This window comes from Ylistrum balloti, unplaced genomic scaffold (genome assembly GCF_031769215.1).
Source record: "Ylistrum balloti isolate Yb309-2 unplaced genomic scaffold, AGI_CSIRO_Ybal_v1 Utg369618, whole genome shotgun sequence".
Classification (NCBI taxonomy): Eukaryota; Metazoa; Mollusca; class Bivalvia; order Pectinida; family Pectinidae; genus Ylistrum; species Ylistrum balloti.
In genome coordinates, this window is record NW_026781890.1 from 1134242 (window position 1) to 1155652 (window position 21411).

At 35.2% G+C, this 21411-nt stretch overlaps 2 protein-coding genes across 2 annotated transcripts; one reads left to right on the plus strand and one right to left on the minus strand.

Annotated features, from left to right (window-relative positions):
* Positions 1-590: 590 nt before the first annotated feature.
* Positions 591-7585, minus strand: LOC132549425 (protein pitchfork-like). Its single transcript, XM_060213363.1, has 6 exons — positions 7538-7585; positions 4305-4453; positions 3227-3325; positions 1952-2088; positions 1481-1607; positions 591-772 (listed from the first exon to the last, which is right to left on the minus strand). The coding sequence occupies exons 1-6, from the start codon at positions 7542-7544 to the stop codon at positions 695-697; spliced, it is 597 nt and encodes a 198-aa protein (XP_060069346.1). The 5' UTR covers positions 7545-7585; the 3' UTR covers positions 591-694.
* Positions 7586-7771: 186 nt separating this feature from the next.
* Positions 7772-20939, plus strand: LOC132548970 (general transcription factor IIH subunit 1-like). The gene is made up of 13 exons (XM_060212875.1): positions 7772-7856; positions 11079-11252; positions 11706-11907; positions 12198-12294; positions 13589-13654; positions 14136-14229; positions 14969-15118; positions 15530-15609; positions 16036-16515; positions 17001-17091; positions 17955-18070; positions 19726-19818; positions 20768-20939. The coding sequence occupies exons 2-13, from the start codon at positions 11093-11095 to the stop codon at positions 20852-20854; spliced, it is 1716 nt and encodes a 571-aa protein (XP_060068858.1). The 5' UTR covers positions 7772-7856; positions 11079-11092; the 3' UTR covers positions 20855-20939.
* The last annotated feature ends 472 nt before the right edge of the window (positions 20940-21411 follow it).

The following is a 21411-nucleotide window of genomic DNA, read 5'->3' on the forward strand; positions in this document are numbered from 1 at the left end:
ATATTTTATTTTACACAATGTCTTATTTTAAAAGAACTAACAATAAACATGTATTGTGTTACACAACAGTATCTAAAACAAATGTTTACATATTTAGCAGGTAAAAACAGTCAAATCTATTAAGAATGAAGAGGAAAAATGGGTTATATACACATGCTGGATTTGGTACCTAGATAAAATGACATTAATTTTGTTTAAATTTATCTTAAGATTATTGATTTAGGAATGTCATTTTACAGTAGGAAATCTTCATAATCAGTAAATGCAAGCAACTACATGTATATTTGACACAATATCACAGACAGCAAACATGTAGTTTTACATGACATAACAGAATTTGATCAATTTAGACATCCAGATTGGTATTGAAAACTTTAAATCTGTTGAGAACGCTTAGAAAACTGGGATTTAGAAAGTTCCTTGCTTGGCATCCTCACAATGATTTTTGATAGATATGTCCCATGTTTAGCTAAACTGATCACATTCAGAGCTGTACATCCAGAATACGACTACTGCAGTCTCAGACTACATGGTAAACGGCCAATACACTACTGAAGAATGAAAGTGTTAATGTGGCAACATACTTGCAGTCTCTTCCCGGCAAATTTTTCTTCATTGCTCTGATGACACATAGTAGTACAGTGACTGATTAATTCATAACATGATTTGAATTCTTTAAATCTTTATCTATGCATCACTGTCCTTTATCCCAGTATAATTTCAGGTAAGCCAATTTCCTGTGGTATTTCTTCTCTTCCTTAGTACTGTATAGCTGAAAATAAAACAACAGGTTTTAGGATATCTCAGCAAATAATAACAAAGTGATCAGGGGCTCACAGTACACCAGCTTTTTTATATGCAAAAGGTCAAGGGAGACATTTGACCTTGACCACTAATCACTAATCAGGTGTTGTTATGTAATGGTGTGAACCTTAACTGGTTCATGAGATATTGTCACAAAGCTCATTTCATATTATGATTGTAAAAGTTAAAATTCAAATCTAAGCATTTTATTTCCCCAACAAGTGTATATCTGCCACCATCTTCCACCAACTTTCAATGGCATCCTATGTTACCACTGAGTATACTGCAAAAGTGTAATATGTTTATTCACAGTCATAGGATTCATAACAACACAATACTACAACTGATGTGTATGCAAGGACCACTGCAATTCTTAGTCCAGTGTAGCTCAGGTAGCAACCTCGGATGAAGATTCAAGGAGTTTGGTTTCATGCTCCCTACCCGAGGCAACTGTGTTTCTTGGGAAGCAGAGAAACTGACAATCCTGAGCTGTAGTGGTTTTGCCATTTGACAAGATGTTTTTGGAATATGCATGTAATGTGCCTTCTGTATGTTGTCCAGTAGTTTAGCCACTAGTTACCTCAAGAAGACACGGTCACAAATTGATCGTGGCTGTTGAAGGAGTAATAAACCCAGCAAACCAAAGAATCACTGCTACACCAGCTGACCTACTCACCTTTTCTGTGTTGTGGTCTATGGTACTCCTGATAGTGATACTAGGGAGCATGATGGGCGTCCCACCAAATGACTGGTGCCACTGTACCTTGCGATTCCGTGGGATCTGATGTTCGTATGTACCAGCACTGGAAACAAGAAGATAGATAAAGACATTGGGTAAGATTTTAAGGCTTATTCACATGACAAACATTTTCAGGATATGTTGATTATGATGTACACGGTATTATGATCTCTTCTTTCAGTTGTGAACAAGAAAACTTCTGTTCAGTATCTTGCATAAATTTTATGATATTTCAGACCTGAATAATTTTTACTATTTGATAGTTTATCAGGTTCAACGTAACATACTGCTTGGTAATGCTTATGGGCACATTTTGTAGCTAAGCTGTTAATCCAGAAGGTTAAGCTGACAGGACACCAGTGATATGTTACCTAAAGTATATATCAATGCTTGACATATAATTCTTACCCAGGAAGTACATCTACTATATCACGTTTGTAAACAGGGAATCTCTCTGCTCCAACCAAAAATGGCTTCTTATCATCAACAAACTGTAGAGGTTCTGTGCATTGTGTCTGATATTCAGTTGGACAAGGGGTTTCAAACTGTAAACAAATAGAAGAAAACACTGAGATCTGGAGACATCTAACCCAAGATGACTGTTTTAAGATTGATTTTAAGTGGTAATGGTCATCTAACCATGCTCCTCAAAGAACGTTGGTACTCTTCACAAAATATCAGATGGATAAACATGAACAATAAAGCAATTTTGGGATCTAAGTGGTCTCCCAAATTTTATCGCGGGTGAAATTTGTTGAAATCTGTCCATGCATATCTGAGAAGAATTTCAAAGCCTACTTCACCAGTTTCCCTTGTGTGGCCTCAACCCCTGGTCACTAGGGGTCAATAAACCTTCAGTTATGTAGATTATGACTGCCATCCCCACATGATGTTTCAGGCCAAATTTGGTTGAAATCTGTTCAGGCATATTCCCCTAATGGACCTCACCTCTTGCTGCCTTGGAGTCACAACACCTTCATATATATCAGTCATGATTACCTTCCCTCAATTATATTTCAGCCCAAATTTGGATCTTACCCTTTGGCTCCTAGGTGTTACAATACATTCAGTTATATAGATTATGACTGCCATCCCCTTATGGCATTTCAGGCAAAATCTAGTTCAAATCTGTCAAAGAAGAATTTTAAAAACAAATTCCCAAATTTCTTTTAATGGTTCTAACCCCTTAGCCCCTAGGGGTTGCTACGCCAGTGATGTTTCAGAACAATTTTGCTTAAATCCACTCATTGTTAAGATTGAATTTTTTACAGTCTTTTAAATCGAAATTTAAGAATTTCCCATTTTGGCCCAGCCCTGAAGTCCCCAGGGGTCAAATTATCATCATTTATACAAATCATGATTGCTCTTCACCCATGATATTCTTAGCCAAATTATGTTGGAGTTTGTTCAGATATATGGGAGGAATAGCATTTTGAAGGAAAAGCTAGAGTTATCATGGCAGACAATGCATGACAGATGAAGCATGATGGCAATAGGTATCTTGACTCTGAGGGTCAGATGACCTGATAAAACTAAGCACTCAAAACTTTATTACATAGTAATTTAAGGTTGCCTGAAATTGTACACATGTACATAGAGGTTAATGAAATTCAATGTAAACTTCTTCAATAAGATTTTATTCATATATTTTTTTTATCAATGTGTTTATTCAAAGATCCTTACCTTGTAACCAGAGGGAATTCTTGGGGCTGTTCTTGCTCCAAGAGTATAACCCTTTGTACTATTGATCTTGTGTTCAATGTTGTACATGAAGCTGGTTTTCTGTAAATGGAACACTATGGATATAATACCAAAAGTAATTCATACTTTTAACAGCTAATGACATGAACAGAAAAAATATCTCTATCTACAATGTACCATTATGGTATTAATTAGTTCCAGTTGTTAACAGATTTCAGTAAGCCTAAGGTGAACTAAGGTACCGATTCTGATGGAGAATTTGAGAGTACTGGTCATCTTACTGGTCTTGGCTTAGAATTTCCCATAAGTCAAGCAATAGATTGTCCAGCAATAAGAGACTGAAAGGTCCCTAGTTTGAGTCCCATTAGGAGCCGAGCATGTATTTCATTACTCCTTCCTATCAGGTTTAGTCATATTTGGTGCTGTTAACTACTTCAAGGGTAGAAGCAATAGGGAAACCAGGATTATTGTTGTCTTCAAGGTCAAATATTTTGATATTTTGGTGTAAAGTTGAGATTACAGATCACCTTACCATAGTCTCAGCTTGACTCTAGTGGTAGAATATTTGGTTTAGTAGAGAAATTTGTTAGTTTTAGTCCCACTGATGGTACAATATCTTTTTCATTACTTTGTCCCATACTCCGATATAAACTTAAAGAAAAAATTCATAAATAGAAAATAATCAGTGATTGCATTTGTGTTTATGATTAATCTGTTTAGCTTTGACTTTCAAGCATCTTTTTATTTTATCAGTAATGTCTTTTACTGCCTGGATTGATATCATGGACATTTACAGCTTATTTGAATAACAACTATGTGATTACCGAGGGTAAGAATAATGAGATAACAAATTATTTACATATTTTTACAGAAGATACTTAATTTCTTTTGTTTTATAAACAAAATCAAATTAAAAACAGACTTCAGAATCACTCCAAACTTAGACAAAAATGATAATGAAATAGTTTTTCATCTTAATTTGCCTGGAAAATTTGGCATGACATTTGTAAACAACATGACTGCTTGTAGTTTTTCATGTAAATTGAATACCAGTACTTACGTCTTCATTTTCATAGCAGCCTGGCCCTCGGTGAGGGGCCCCTCGTAAAGGAGCAATTTCATTGCCAAACCTATTCTTTGGCATCTTTGTTGGAAACAGTTCCCTGTCCATGGTGGTCATGAAACCCACCTTGGGTTTTTTGGTCTCCACTGAATTATGAACAAAATTTGATGATTAAAAACACAGCAATAATCTGCTTTATAAGCAGAGGGAATAGATTTTTAAATATATATATATTTATGCTTTGATAGAATGTTTTGTACCAGTGGGACATAATCATTGAAAAGGGATACATGGGTTATTGATTTGAACAAGTCCTTTGATAAAATCTGAAAGCAAATTTCAAACTTTCAAATACACTCAATTGAATAGTCTGAAGGGTACTGACTTTATCTACAGTTTTATTTAGTCCCGGTCGCAAACCAAGACAAAACAAAATCAGATATATAGTAAAAACCTTTCTAACTATCAATTGAAGTAAAAAGACTAAAGTTTTAACCACATAGAAGAGTATAAAAATGTGGTTTGAAATTTTAAACATGATGTATTCTGAATTGTTTAACTCTTCTCTTAGTTTTGATATCTGTTTCCTTGCATTGAGAAAAGGCCAGTTTCTTTGATAAAGATTAAAAATGAGCCAAATTCATTATCACGTAAATTCAAGCAACAAAGCAACAAGTAAAGACATCCCTGGAGTCAAAATGACACTGTGATGATGATAATCTCTGATTTAAGTTTGTTATAAACTAAATGTTCTATTTAACCAGTTTCTGGACCATTTCAACATAGCTAAGGAAAAGCATGTCACCAAGATATATATGAGAATTGCAGGAACCACAAGGAAACACAACTACATAACATTGGATAGTGAGACAGTCAAAGCGATAAAAGAAAAGCACCGTAGCTGTCAAAGATACAGAAACCAAAACCGATAATAAGGACGAGAAATATACTATAAGAAAAATCGTGTGAAAAAATTATTGAAAAAGCATGAAAGTATCCATGGCAAAAATATAGCCAAGCATGCAAAAAACAATCCAAAACAATTTTGGAAAAATGCAAATTCAAAACATAAAACCCAATCAGGTATATCAGAATTTAAATATGCAACAGCTATGGGAGAGGAAAAAACCAAATCAGCAGAAATTGACAAAGCTCAAGTTTTTGCAAACTATTTTACAAGTGTGTTTACAGAGGAGCCAGAGGGAGAAATTCCAGATATGACAAGTACAATATATTGCACCAGATTGTTGATGACCACTGCAGTGAGGAAGAAGTCATGAAACCCATAAGTCTGGATGTGAATAAATTCCCACAGCCAGAAGGAATGCGCCCAAATGCACTTAGTTAGCTAAAAGAAATCATAGTCAAGTCTAACTATCATCTACAATGCATGAATGGAAACAGGTATATTACCAGATTTATGGAAGTTTGGAAAGATTACGGCATTATTCAAAAAGGGAGATAAATCTGACCCAGGGAACTACCTGCCAGTAAGTTTGATCAGTGTGGTATGCAAAATGATGGAGAAACTTGTGAGAACAGATATAGTTAACCATATGACTAGAAACAAACTCTTCAGTACCAAACAAATCGGGTTCATATCAGACAGGTCCACAACATTACAACTCCTTAGAGTCAAAGAAGACTGGACAGAGATACTAGACAAAGCTGGCACTATCGATGCTGTGTTTATGGACTTAATAAATGCCTTCAATAAGGTTCCACAAAGAAGACTTATAAAGAAGTTGTCAGCATATGGTATTGGTCAAAGGACAATTGTATGGATGGAAAATTTTCTCCGAAACAGAACTCAAAAAGTCAATGTACATGCGGAATTCCTCAGGGGATCTTACTTTTTTGTCCAATCCTGTTTGTCTTATACATTAATGACATTTCAGATTGTGTAAATGCATCAACATATTTATTTGCTGATGATACAAAGATATATTCAATTGAATTCCAAATTTTGAAAATGCCAGGAAGTTATAGGAGGACTTGGATATGCTGCAGAAATGGTTAGATACCTGTTGAAGTTCCACCCAAAAAAGTGCAAAGTGATGATAATTAACACATGGAAATGTTCCAAAGAGTATAAGTACCATTTATACAGTCAAAATGGTGAAGAAGTAGATTTGGAACACATGGAGGGTGAAAAAGATGTTGCTGTGTTAGTTGACAACTATCTCAACTTTGGAATCAATATTCAACAGAAGGTGAACAAAGCAAACAGTATCATGAGCCTAATAAGGGGAACATACAGCTACTTAAATGAGGTTAGTTTTAGATATTTATTCCTGGCACTAGTAAGACCTTATTTAGTGTAGGCCCAGGCAGTGTGATCACCATACCAAAAGCAGTACAATCTTATAGAGAATGTTCAACGGAGGGCTACAAAGCCAATTCCATCATTAAAAGACGGGGGTTATGGCGACAGTTTGAAGAAACTTAAGATGCCTACACCGAAATATAGACGTTTAAGAAGTGATGTGATAGAAATGTTTAAGATCATGAATGGTATATACATCAAAATTAACTGATGGATTCTTCGCCAAAACAAAAAGTACATCCACAAGGGGACATAGTCTAAAAGTATTGTGCTGCAACACAAACGTGAGGAAATCCTGCTTCACTTACAGAACCGTGGATAATTGGAAACATCTACCAGAATCAGTAGTGCAAGCAAAATGTATTAAAAGGCTGAAGCAAGATTGGATAAATTTTGTAAAGACCATTAAGTAAAGATGTCACGTAATCAGTACAAATGACGAAACGGATCAATTTGATTCGGACACAGTGGTCGAATAGACAGGCGTCCATAAAAGATCACAGGTATCCTAATGTAAGAACTTTGAGTGTTTCTATTCCAGATAACCCCGCATTTGCGCAACAAAAGCAGCTACTGTCAAATTCATGGCAATAATCCATATAATCCTAATAAAAGCATAAAGAGGGTACAGTCGAGTCCACAGTCTGAACTAAACTCTGGCATTTCAAAATACCGAACGCAAAAAAAAAGGAAAATAATGAAATAAACAATGATAATAATCAGTCAATAAAAATAATGATAATTATTATTATAAACGCCTAATTTCTATGCATACTGGGCGACGTGTGACGTGCAGGATGTCGAGATCGTCAGATCATCGACTGCCACCTTTTCTAATTACGTATGAATATAAGACGTATGAAATAGGAATAGAAAAAATAAGAATTCCTTAAGACAAATATACCTTCCATGGCTGCTTTTGCTGGTACCGCTACTTGATAATCATCAATTTGACGAACAAATAGCTATATATGAAATACGCTGTTCAGGGTGCAAAGGAAAATCCCCCTTTGCTTACAATGTTGCTAAGTTCAATGCGCATGCTCGCGATTACTTTACGGCAGATCGATGTCGTTAAATTGGGGTTTCCGGTTGTAAACTCCGCGAAACGAATCACACATGTATGAGGTGTTTACCGAAGAAGAGGACAAAAACAACGGAAATTCTTTTTCTTTCCGCAATATGTGAATGTACCTGTTTAGTGAAGGTTGGCGAATGCCTCAGTAAGATCATTTTGGTATTTGTATAAGGTTTAAGAGACTATTCCAGTGGGTTATTTAATTAACATCTTTCATTTGTTTTCGCAATGTCAACATTATTTTTTATAACACGTTTGTTTTTTAAGAACTGTTCCTTTCAAAGTTCAACTTGTATGAGTCACAACTTAATTTGCGTTGAAATGATTGAATTGGTCATATATCTCATTTCATAAAATACATTGTAGCTGCATTTAACAGGTTGGGCACAACCTAACGTATTGTTAATACTAATAGTCCTGCACCTGAGGGATTAGGTACCGCTTTGAATTATCATATGGTTACTCAAATGCATGATCATTTGAAATAGAAACACATAAAGTTAATTTAACATTTGCAATATGAGAGGGTATCACCGACTTTTGATTTGATGTTATAGTAGCTTTCAATTATATTTCATTTTTTTTACTGAAACAGCAATAGATTTTGATGGGCTTATTATCGGGCACATTTAACTTATTCCTTGGTAAATTTGGGATAGATAAGGCTGACGAATGCTTATTATCAGTAAATAAGTTTATTTCTTCTAAGCACTGATTCAGTAATTAGGCTCCTTTGGGTTCCTCTATATTAGAAGACCTTGGTCAACATTGCTTCTACTGATGGCTGGTTGGGGCTTTAAGTCTTCATACATGATACATCAATGAACTTGTCAAAATCAAGTTTTGAATTGACTTAAGGACTCTAAGCTCAATCTTCTTAGGGAGGCTGTTTCATATAGTACAATGTATATTGTAAAGGAATTTCTAGTCACATTTGTATTTGCTCTCTGAGGATACAGGGTATTAGTGTTACCCCTAGCTATGTTCCTGTCTGATATGTCTCTCTAAAACTGAAGTTCTGGGTAAGATCAATTCTGCCAGGCAGTTGTTTATTTGTTATTTGAACTCCTTCAAGTTTCTTCACTTGTTTTATTTTATATGGAATTCACATCAAGCTATTATACTCTAGATGTGTCCCCACAAGTGATTAATATAAAGGTATAAAAGTGTCAGGAACAAGGCGTTGGAAAACCCTTCTGATAATTGCAAACATGGAATTTGCTGTCCACTGTTTCAATGATGTATTTGTTAAAGCATAAATCTTGATCTACTATTACAACTAAATTGTTATAATTTTTTACCATCTCCAAATAGCATGAAACAGTTAATTTGCAATTAACAATGCATTAACAGTAGAAACATAAAAGTTGTATAAACAAAATATTTCCCTGATTTCTGACTTCCATGATTGCAAACTCAGAAAATGCTAAAAATGCAAAAATATCATTTATTTCAACAAAAATTGCAACTTTAAAGGAGAAATTTATTTTTGAATAACTGTCTAAAAATGAACAACCATGCCATAGTAACAAATTATTTAAGTGTCAGCAAATTCAAACTTGGAATGGCTTTACAACATGACTTTTCAATAACCAAAATGCCAAAGATACTGATATTAGGCCTATAACATGATGGGAAGAAGATAAAAAAAAACTCTTCTTAATAACCAAAAGTCCCAGGGTTCTTATATTGTGCTGGTATCCTGTTGGGATGAAGGGCTACCAAGTTTGTTCATATGATTAACCTTAACCTACTTGCAAGGTCTCAGGGGACAAATATGTAAAAATCTTTAAATGACTTCTTAATAACCAAAAGGCTCATAGTGCTGATAATTAGCTTGTAGCATGCTGGAATGAAGGGTTACCAGTTTTGTTCATGTGATTGACTTTTTTTTTTTTAAACATTATAGAGGTCAAATGTGTAAAATTCTGCAAACAACTTCTCCCCAACAAAAAGGTTCAGACTGTTGATATTGGTTCTTTAATATAAGTGGATTAAGGGCTACCTATTTGTTCAACTAATTCACCTTGACCTATGTTCAAGATCTTTTGGTTAAGTGAGTTGAGATCTTAAAATTTCTTCTCCAACAAGCAATAGGTTTGGAGTAATGGCATTTGTGTAGTTGCATGTATAAAGAATATGATTTCAAGTTCACAGATTTTTTTATTAACCAACAATGCCATGTCTGTAAGCTGTAGTGTAGTGGAGCAATTTTATTTTAATCCTTTTTGGGCTCTTTCATATATAGGTCTTGATAGTCAGATGACCGTTAAGGCCTGTGGGCCTCCTGCTGAAGAGACAATATCAGGCAGATCATGGATGAATATCACAAACAACAGAGGCCCAACTACTGACTCCTGAGGGATAGCTAATGCTACCTTAGCCCTATCAGATGTTTTGTGTCTGTTGCAACATCTCAGCACCTATGCCATATAACTCCAGTTTGTCTAGAAGTCTTTAGTAGGGGACTGTGTCAAAGACTGTTTGATAGTCCATGTCCACTCAATCCAATTTACTTTCTTTATCCAGAGCTGCACAATCATCTAATACCCTAACCAGTTATAATGCTGTTAAATGTTTAGCCATGAATCTGTACTGCTTGTTGATGAATAGATAATTTTTCCTCATGTGCCTAGTGATGTGATCTCCCACAATCCTCCCCTTGATTTTACATACTATTATGGTTAGTCTTAATGGCCTGTGATTTCTGGCTTTGTTACCCTTTGTTACCCTTCTGAAAGATGGTGCTTATTCCTTTTTTTCCAAATATCAGGCACTTCGCTTTCCTTTATTGATTGATTAAGAATGACTGAGAGTGGTTTAGTCAGTGTCCAAGCTAGACCTTGTAAAAATCTCGGATGAAATTTATCCAGATTCTGGTAACATGTCTACCTTCAGTTTTCCCAGAACTTTTTTTCTATCTCTGGGGTTGAAATATATTCCCATTGTTTATTTATCTGCCTTGTTGTTTTGGAGCTTCTCCACCCAAAGGTTTCGTGGTTAGCACGGATCCTTAAAATGAGCATATGATGTCTGCTTTCTCCTTATCCAAAGACGTTTTGATTGATTTCTTGTCATCTAGATCTATTCCTTGTCTTGTCTTGCCTTGCTTTTTGATTTTAGACATTGCCCTATTTTCTTTGGGTTTTACTTCACTTTCAGGGAGAATTTCTTTTAATTTTTTTTTCGGTGCATTTTTGATAAGATTGCTTACTTCATTTATATGTCATCTCAGTTCAGTAAGTGAAAAATAGAATTTGGATTCCAGAATAAGAATTTTGTCTTCAGATTCATGGTTATATCTAGATTTAACTGAAACTATTTTATTTTAAAGATTTTACAACAAAACCTTATTTTACTGTTTAAGGTAATTGAGTGGGTATGTCTAGCAGTAGATCCTCAGAAGATGTGTTGCTAATTGTGAACCATGTGCGACACAAGAAGACAGATGGAGTTCTGTACCTCATGGGCGAACGGATGGGCTGGATGGTGGAGAGTAAGAGCAGCTTCTCCCTCAGTCACATGTACTCGGACATCAAGAGTAAGTTTTATCCATAAAATATACACCTTCAAGTTAAATGTGATGAAGATGTCAAAAGTATTTCTTGTGACAAACTTGATACTCAAGAGGTTATGCTCACTTTCACTCTTGGCACCTTTGGAACATTTCATTGCAAAACTGAAGGCACAAGTAAAGTAATTTGATTGGTCTGGAGGGGGTTTCAGGATAAAAAAAAAGGACACAGAATGATTCGCTCCTCTGAAGGCTATGAAGGAGAGACAACCAACTTTATAGCCAGTGCAACATACCATTGTGCGACTTTGAAATTCATTTGATGTACATCAAAGTATCAAACTAGTCTTCTTGCCGTCTCCTCAAGGTGTTGCGCATGGAGCATTAAATTTTGCCTTGAAACCTTTCAGCTATGTAGAGAGTGTAACTCCTGGAGTATTGAGGATGTCACTGTATGTTATTAATGACTTATTTTTCAAGGTCAAAAAATTTCTCCTGACTCCAAAGACAAGGTGCAGCTTCAAATTGTGATGCATGATGGCAGTGCTAAAACATTCCACTTTACAAACCCCAAAGGTCGAGATGCTGGGGTTAGGGATAGAGATAGCATCAAAGAACTTCTACAGCAGCTTCTACCAAAGTTCAGAAGCAAGATCAGCAGTGAATTGGAAGAAAAAAACAGGTCATTAAATGGTTTATTTCAAAGTAATAGCAGTAATAAAGTACTATAGCAGCATAATCTAAAAATATTATAAGCTTATTTATTCATTAAATGGGTCTTACATCCACTAATACAGCCTTTTATCAGATGATATAAACAGGTCTGTGTTATCTTAAATTTCAGTCAAAGATAATTTTCCTATTCCAATAAAAGTATACTGTAAAGTATGTTGTTGTTTAAGTAATGAAAAGTGCCACTTTCCAAGTATGGAGGATCAGCAGTTTGAAGTAAACCTAATCATTTTTTGACAGGTTATTACAGGAAAGTCCGGAATTATTTCAGCTGTATAAAGACTTGGTGGTCAGTGGTGTGATAACAGCAGAGGAGTTCTGGGAGTCCAGGGCTGATGTAAGTACAGCGTGACAGCAAAGGGTTCTGGGTATCGAAGGCTGGTGAATGTACATGGTAACAGCAGAGATGTTTAGGAAATAATCAATTCAGGGTGATATACGTACATGATAGAAGCAGAGGAGTTCAGTGAATTTACGGCTGATGTAGGTACATTGTACCAGGGAAGTTTTGATAATCCATTGGTGATGTACCAGGTAAATACACAGTTATATTAAACTTTCTTTCACATGCAATTGATTTTTTCTTATTTATTTATCTTTTTTATTTTTAATTTTGTAATCAAAGTAAAATCTCCTAAAAGAAAATTTCACCAAATTAGAAAATGATTAATTTGGCACAATCAAATTTTAGCTCGGCCTTTTTTGTCAATTTAGTGCTCTAATAAATTTGCACATCCACTATAATTACCAGATAACCATCACAAAGAAACTGCAGGTAGTACAATACAGTGTACTTCCATTATGAAAATTGTGAAATATATATATATACAGTATATGTATAGTAGCAAGGCTGATTTTCGTTGTCATCATTTTCTTTTTGTTTTGTTTTTTTAAATACATAACGTTATGTGCAGTTTATCCTGAATCTATGTATACAATACATACTGCAATAGCTTGTTTCAAAATCTATTGTTAAATGTTAAATTCTGTTGTGGACATTTTATTCCCTTGAGTGTACCATCCTGAGGAGTCAGTACTTAGAACATGAAACTCTAAGTTGGAAATTGCTGGTGTGTTTAATTCAATGGATTGGCCACATGTATATGAAGCTATTGAAGTTTTTAAATGACTGCAATCGACTTTCACATTGAAATCGAAACAGACATGAGACACCTTATAAATTTTGAAGTTATTTAAACTAGCTTAATTGTTAAAGAAAAATCAAAAGCTGTTACTGTCTATGATTCTCTTATTACTGACCTGTGTCTCCCAACCTTCTTACAGCAAGCTAACCTGTCTTGTTGTACATGTAAGCAACTGGATAACGAATTGTACTTATAATGTTAATGCCAGTGGTGTTCAGGATTTGAAAAAAGTATAATGCTGCTAGCTTGTTGTATTTCTGAAATTCAAATAAAAGTCAGTAGCTGCAAAAGAAAGTTGGTTTTCAGTATGGGAATCATGGGCAGACATATTTACATAGCTGTAATAGAGGAGCTCGAGGGTAAAAGAAAGCAGTTATGTGGCTGGAAATTGCCAAATATCGTTACTTATATGTATGGGAGCAAGGGAATTTTCTAGTTTAATACAATGAATCAGCTTTTGGAATGTTGGAATATTCTTCTTTTCAGCAACTTTCAAACATAGGCAAACAGGAAGGCAGCAAGCAGGCAGTTGGTGTTTCAGCAGCCTTTCTGGTAGGTGGTTACAATGAGGACTGTTAATTATAACAAAAATTTATAAAATGTACTTTTAACAATGAATGACAAGTTTCTGCATATAGTCATGATCAGTATGAATTGACTAGGTCTGATATTGAATGTCAATTCTGGTGTGCCTTTTATGACTAAATATCCAAGTGAATTTTAGTTCATTATACATGTCATTGATTGTAATAAAAAGAAAATGTATTTTGCTTAAAAGATTGTAAATTAAATAAGGAAAAACAATTTTGGACACTATTTTCATTCAAATCACTAATGTTTGATAACATGTAGCATTAATAACAGTAGTATAGATTTAGTCAATTGCCTTCACAATTGATTTGATATTGGGTGTGAAATAGTCTATGACTATAGCTTTGATAAACAGTTGGACTCTAATCATTGATACAAAATTCTATTAAACTTATTTTCTATAGAAACATGTAAAATTTTACAATAACGTTTTCATTGTCAGGCTGACATCAAACCACAGACTGATGGTTGCAATGGGCTCAAGTACAATCTTACTGCAGATGTTATAGAATCTATATTTAGGACATATCCAATGGGTAAGTTTATAAGTATTGCTAATTTCACTCATGTTGTCATAGAATCTATATTTAGGGTTATCCGACTGGTTTATTTTTAGCTGTTGCCGATTATAGATATGTTATGGTATAACCTTAGTTTGAAAAATGACTACTTATCTCCCTTAGGTATATGTGTAACACATTTAGGCATGTGTTTCAAAATGCAGAAAACTAAGAGGAACAAGCGACACAAACACTTGTTACAAAATTCATGAAAACAGAACTTTATAAGTATACCATGAAATGTTTTCTCACATTACACATTCAAATATCATTGGTAGTGACATGAAAGTCTTTTCAACTTGAAGGATTCATAATTACATATACATCAAAATGAATCAGAGACAAAATCTTGTCAAATGTGCGAAAACTAGAAAAAATTAAACAAGAAACACTCAAGTTTTGATATGGAAATGAAGAAACATGCAAGAAACAACTTACCCAAGGTAACTGAAAGGCACCTTCATGGACACTAGTATTATTATAAGGGCAAAGTTGAAGTTTTCCTTCCGGATAACAGAACATAATAAGAATTACCAAAAATGATATTCATTTTAAAATTTGACATGGAATACAAAAACATAATATGACTTGCTTAAAATTAATCCCACTCGGACTTTCAGAAATCAACTTATACCTAAAGTAAGAAATATCGTTAAAATAATCACAATAAATGATAGTCAAAGATGATGGTATCCAATACTTTGTTGTGTTACAGTGAGGAAAAAGCATGCCGAGAATGTACCCCATGAGATGACAGAGAGTGAATTCTGGACACGGTTTTTCCAGTCTCATTACTTTCACAGGGACCGAACTGTCATTAGCAGTAAGGATTTATTCTCAGACTGTGCCAAGAATGATGACAGAGGTATCTTTATTAATCTCCACTATGAATAATTAACTCTCACACTCCACAATGTCATATTGTTCATCTACTCTTTCACCCTCAATGGCTCCAAATTAGCTTTGTTTTTTACTTATGATGGTGTTAAGCTCATTGTCACTTAAGTTTCATCATGTGCCCCAATATATAGAGTTATGACCCTTGTTCTTATATATTACTTTAATTTTCATGGAGGGGCCTTGCAGTTGTTTTAATAATATGACTTGTTCTGGTTGTTTTACTTGCTATAAGTATTTTTATGAGGGGAAAGAAATTAGGAAAAAGGTTCAAAATTTATATCAGAGTAGTAATCTGATCTCTGAATCTCATAACAGACAATGGAATTTAAATCATGATTTTGTCCTGAATGTTTCATTTAAATGTTGTTTCTTGTAGAGATAAAAGATGAAGTGACTAAAAGAGTGAATGACCCTCTCCTGGACATGTCAAAAATGGATGATTCAAATTCTGGTGATGTAAGTAGTCGAGACATTCAATATGTCTTGAATCTTACATTTAGTCAAAATTGCCAAATGTGAAGGGGCCATTTAAATTATTGTGATTGTATCTAATGGACATGTAAAAAAAATCAATGATACAAGTTATTCAGTAAAATAATTCTTCCTAATCACATACAATTTTGATTGGTGACATTCATAATAGGACCATTTATTTCAAAGAACAAATGTACTGATGTGTTGTTTTGATGTTTGGTCATTTCAGACTATCTTAATCGCTGAGGTGATCTGTTGTAATAATAGTAAATGATCATTAATTTTAAACTACTAATTGTAAAATGTTCAATTGAATATATAGTTTCATTAGAGATAATTGTTATGACTGACTGACCATTGATGGTGTATCTGCATGTTTTTATGAATTTTTATTTAAAAAATACCTAGGGCTTTGGCGGGATGTCAGATGAACGACGACTTACCACGAATCAGACCAATCTGACCATGATTCGCAGATTCAATCACCACTCCACTATGGTTCTTAAGGCCTGTGAAAGAAACAAAACTACCAAATCTCAGGAGACCACTAATGGGGCTAGTGGTACAAGTGACAATAGCTCCAAGAAAGCCAATGGGGCAGTGTCTCATACAGTTGCTAACGGTGATATGGACTCTAATAGTGCTAGCTCAGATGTGTTCAAAGAACCTTCCACCAAACGAGCAAGGATTCAAGAGAAACTGGAATATGAGGATTTAGAAGGTAGAATTCAATCTAAGAATGTGAATTTAAGACTACACAAAACAGATGGATACCTTCATGGTCCAAGACCTGTGGTGATGTCAAAATACATGACAAGTGAGGATGCATTCAGTGCATCACACTTTGTATCAGAGGAACTGTCTGACTGGGCGCCGGAACTCTCTAATGTAAGTGTTAAAGTTATCTTAGCATGTTGATTTGATTTACAATACAGTATTATCAAATACTTTGTTGGAAAAGTGGCAGATTTACATGTTGAATGTTTTCAATAAAACAGAATGTGACTATTCTTCCAGAACATATGGTCTAATTCTCCTTGTACTTCTTTGGGCTAGCTCTTGTGAATCTTTCCTTTGTTCAAATTTTGCCCTCATTTCATTTAAAGTATAAAAATCTGTTAACATGCTAGTATATTTTGTTTTTGCTAAGAATGTCTTAGAAATTGGAAAGCAACTAATTTAAGAAGTTTTTAAAGGGTTTAGTTCTTGAGATTTATTTTTATTTGAGTCCCAGGAACATCAAGGTTTGATTTATAGTGTCAGTAACTTGAAATAGAAGCATGAATTCTTTGTCAGAGATATCAGTGAGATTATAGGTGAGAGAATTGTTATAGATTTCCTGACAATGATTAATAGCTGGAGCAATGTTTCAGGTGCTACGCGGTCCTGTTGCTCTAGGTGTTTTAGGGGAATTGTCTCCAGGTGGTACTCTGATGTATGGCACAAGTCATCAACAGCTCCACAGTATGTATAAAAAAACTTTATATTACAGACTGAAATCATTACATAGTATAAGTAAGTCATATCAAACATTTAGTGTTTAAAACATTTAAATTAATTCTTTTTAAATAATCACAGTATAAATTTAAATGAATGGCTCAAAAAAAAAATGTGCACAAATATGCCCCAGAATAGAATTGTTCCTTTGGAAAATGCAACTAGAATATTAATCACAAAGCTTGAGCAACTAAAAGCATTGTCCAAATAAATGACCTTGACCTCACTTTGAAAGGAGGAGTTTAAATGTGTTGGCATCTTCCAAAGATCTATAAATGTAAGTTATGTAGGTATTACTAGTATTTTGTTTAGATGAATGACTATCATTTACTTTGACCTGTATTAAATATATGAAGTACTTGCAAGCTTGCTCAGATGTATGGCTGCTTTTTGAATAAATAATATTGTGTCGTGTGGTTTATTGTATATGAATTTGCAAAGAAATCCAAAAGAGCCTCAATTTCTTTAGAGCACTTTGCTAGGTGTGATGAATAGGGGTCAGTCTTAATAGCAGTGCTACATTATTCAGCAAGTATTGTTTTTTTACAGTATATTGATAAAATGTTACTATGCTATCTGAAATTTAAACCTAACATGTTTGTAGACTGAAAAATATTATTCCTATTTGGGGTATCTTTACTCTGACTTCAGTTTATTTTTCTTCCCTTTTATTTTCTGTTCACAATTTGTCCTAATATGCCAGTTCTGATAGGCATTGATACAAATTAACGTAGCATGCTTTTCTCTAATTTTAAACAAATAAGATTTTGTACTGTAATATGATTCCATGTTGTCTCCTTTGCTTTAACTGGAACTTAATTGTTGTGTAGATATGGTCGCAGCAGATATACAAGAAGAACTTAAGAAACAATATACAGCTTTACAGGAACTTCTCAGGCATTTCTGGACCTGCTTCCCAGCCTCCTCTAAATTCTTAGAAGAAAAGGTTTGATGTTAAAACAATTTTGTTTTAAGCAGTTTTTCTTCATACTACAAAGTATCAAGTCATATAGAGGGATAGTCAGGTTGCACTGTGGTAACACACTTGCCTTTTTCCTAGATTACCAGCATTTGATTCCCTTTATGGGGTCACCTGTCTACCATGTGGGTTTTACTGAGGCACTCTATCAAACCCTCACACTCTGGCCCACCATACCCTGTGGGTTTTACTGAGGCACCCTATCAAACCCTCACACTCTGGCCCACCATACCCTGTGGGTTTTACTAAGGCACTCTATCAAACCCTCACACTCTGGCCCACCATACCCTGTGGGTTTTACTAAGGCACTCTATCAAACCCTCACACTCTGGCCCACCATACCCTGTGGGTTTTACTGAGGCACCCTATCAAACCCTCACACTCTGGCCCACCATACCCTGTGGGTTTTACTAAGGCACTCTATCAAACCCTCACACTCTGGCCCACCATACCCTGTGGGTTTTACTAAGGCACTCTATCAAACCCTCACACTTTGCCCCACCATACCCTGTGGGTTTTACTAAGGCACTTTATCAAACCCTCACACTCTGGCCCACCATACCCTGTGGGTTTTACTAAGGCACTCTATCAAACCCTCACACTCTGGCCCACCATACCCTGTGGGTTTTACTAAGGCACTCTATCAAACCCTCACACTCTGGCCCACCATACCCTGTGGGTTTTACTGAGGCACCCTATCAAACCCTCACACTCTGGCCCACCATACCCTGTGGGTTTTACTAAGGCACTTTATCAAACCCTCACACTCTGGCCCACCATACCCTGTGGGTTTTACTAAGGCACTCTATCAAACCCTCACACTCTGGCCCACCATACCCTGTGGGTTTTACTAAGGCACTCTATCAAACCCTCACACTCTGGCCCACCATACCCTGTGGGTTTTACTGAGGCACCCTATCAAACCCTCACACTCTGGCCCACCATACCCTGTGGGTTTTACTAAGGCACTCTATCAAACCCTCACACTCTGGACCACCATACCATTTTGGTTTTACTAAGGCACTCTATCAAACCCTCACACTCTGGCCCACCATACCCTGTGGGTTTTACTAAGGCACTTTATCAAACCCTCACACTCTGGCCCACCATACCCTGTGGGTTTTACTAAGGCACTTTATCAAACCCTCACACTTTAGACCACCATACCATGTGGGTTTTACTAAGGCACTCTATCAAACCCTCACACTTTGCCCCACCATACCCTGTGGGTTTTACTAAGGCACTCTATCAAACCCTCACACTCTGGCCCAACAAGAGTTATCAATACATGTATAGGGTATGAGCATGTGTTTGCAGTTATCGTTAAAACAGAAATAAATAAGGTTGATTTAAAAACGATGTCATGTTTCTCTTTCTTACATATTCCTAAGCAACAATAAATGTATTGGCCTTTTTCTGTAAGTATTAATCAATGGTAACTTAAGGGTTCAATCATGATTATTTTATCTGATTATTCATGTTTTTGACTGATTACATTTGGTGTCGGTATGTACAAGATTTGGCTCTATTTCCACAAAATTGGAGCTAGGTAATAAATAGTGCTGAAGCACTTTGTGAGATTGTAACAACATTAAAGGTCAGTGTTTGTCTTATTCTTTCAGGTTTGCAGAATGAAGGCGACTTTAGAAAGATTTCAAGTAACCAAACTCCTTCCATTAAAGGAATCTCTAAAACAGCATCACTACACAATAGATGTGAGTCTTCAGTCTTGTATTTAGGAATACCATGAACTAAAACTCTTGAGCTGTGAGAGACTGCAGTGTAAACCAGATAAATCACAAACTTTTCACTGACCATGATCTCCCTCTAGCAGTAGATGCACTCACATTGGCCTACGTAGGGTACAACTTTATTCTGACTATAGAAAGATTAAATTCACTTTGGTAGCTTGTAATGTGCATGCGTGCAGAAACAAATAGGTTTGATAGGAATGCCTTCTGCCTTCGTAATTTTAGCTCGACCGATAAATTTGTTGGTCTAAACAGCAATCAAACACTGTCTGCACATATGTCATCATTTTGTACAATGGCAGTGATTGGTAGTTGTTTATTAGCTTAAGATATAACCACTTGACATTAACAATGGAAGAGTTCAACCACATTAAAAGGTCGGCATTCAAGGTAGGACACACATACTTGACAAACTAAGATGTTAGAATGTTATTTGATATGGTGAATTTAAAAAAATGAAGACATTTTGCCAAAATTAATACATAGTCTTTAATATCACTTTTTATGACCTTGCCATGGTAGAACCTCAATTTTAATTTGAGTCCTTTACAATTGATCTGCAGGCCAAACCTCAATTTTATTTCATTAGTCTTTAGTTCAAAGATATCAACACTCTGAAGTTGTAAAATGGTGTGGTTTCTAACGGAGGCATTCATATTGCTCTGATGCATCTAATTTCAAATTTTGATATGAAATGATTTAATCCATTGCACTGTATACAACCAGGTAAACAACTTTTTTTATTGATGGATGTTTGCCTAGATAGGTCTTTTATGATTATAAGCAAACTGTACTTAAATTTTGCTAATAGGGAAAACAATTGATTGCAAGAATTTGTTTTCAACAGTAGACTAACACCTTCACGTGTAAATACCAAGTGTTTTAATATCAAAACTTTTATGTCTTCTTTCAGCTGGTTGGACACTTGGAAGAACTCTTGTCTACAGCTTATGCTAAATTTGATGCTTGGCAAGCCAAGAAAATGGCCAAAAGATCATGACCCAGAAGACTGTTAGTTCTGACATTAAAGATGGAGGCATTATATTGTGGTGAAAAGTTTTTCGATTCATGTTATTCATATTGTAGGTTTCACTTGGATTTAAACAGTATATACTGTTACAAGTACATGATTTACATGTAACATACTTTGCATTTCACCACAAAATGATTTCAGGAATATAATTACACATCTTTCAATGAACCTGAATTGAAGTTGAGGCTTACAAGTGTTAAAGATTTGTCATATTTAAGCCACAGCTCCTAACTGAAGGAAAACAAAAGGTTCTACTTAGATGAAGCTGGTGTATTGTCATGATGTGCAAGAGAATGAGTGCCAAGATATTACATGGTTAACTTATGAAGTTCCTCTAAATCTTACAGCCCAAGTATCATCTATGCACCAGATCATTTTACTCACATTCCAGGGGAGAGAACTCTCCTGAAATTCACAACTTTGGCCCTTTATCTGCTGGAGTAGAGGATAAATGAGTTTTGTTTTTACACATTTTTTTTTCATACAGAATTTCAGTCATATGCGTAATTTTATTAAGATCTCAA

Excerpts from the sequence above, each read along its gene's own strand:
- LOC132549425 (XM_060213363.1), bottom strand. Across the intron at positions 3,326-4,304 it reads GCTGCTATGAAAATGAAGAC|AAAACCAGCTTCATGTACAA; the intron begins GTAAGTACTGGT and ends TTCCATTTACAG. Across the intron at positions 2,089-3,226 it reads GAATTCCCTCTGGTTACAAG|TTTGAAACCCCTTGTCCAAC; the intron begins GTAAGGATCTTT and ends ATTTGTTTACAG.
- LOC132548970 (XM_060212875.1), top strand. The coding sequence starts at position 11,093 with ATGTCTAGCAGTAGATCCTCAGAAGATGTGTTGCTAATTGTGAACCAT. Across the intron at positions 11,908-12,197 it reads GAATTGGAAGAAAAAAACAG|GTTATTACAGGAAAGTCCGG; the intron begins GTCATTAAATGG and ends ATTTTTTGACAG. Across the intron at positions 17,092-17,954 it reads AAGTCATCAACAGCTCCACA|ATATGGTCGCAGCAGATATA; the intron begins GTATGTATAAAA and ends ATTGTTGTGTAG.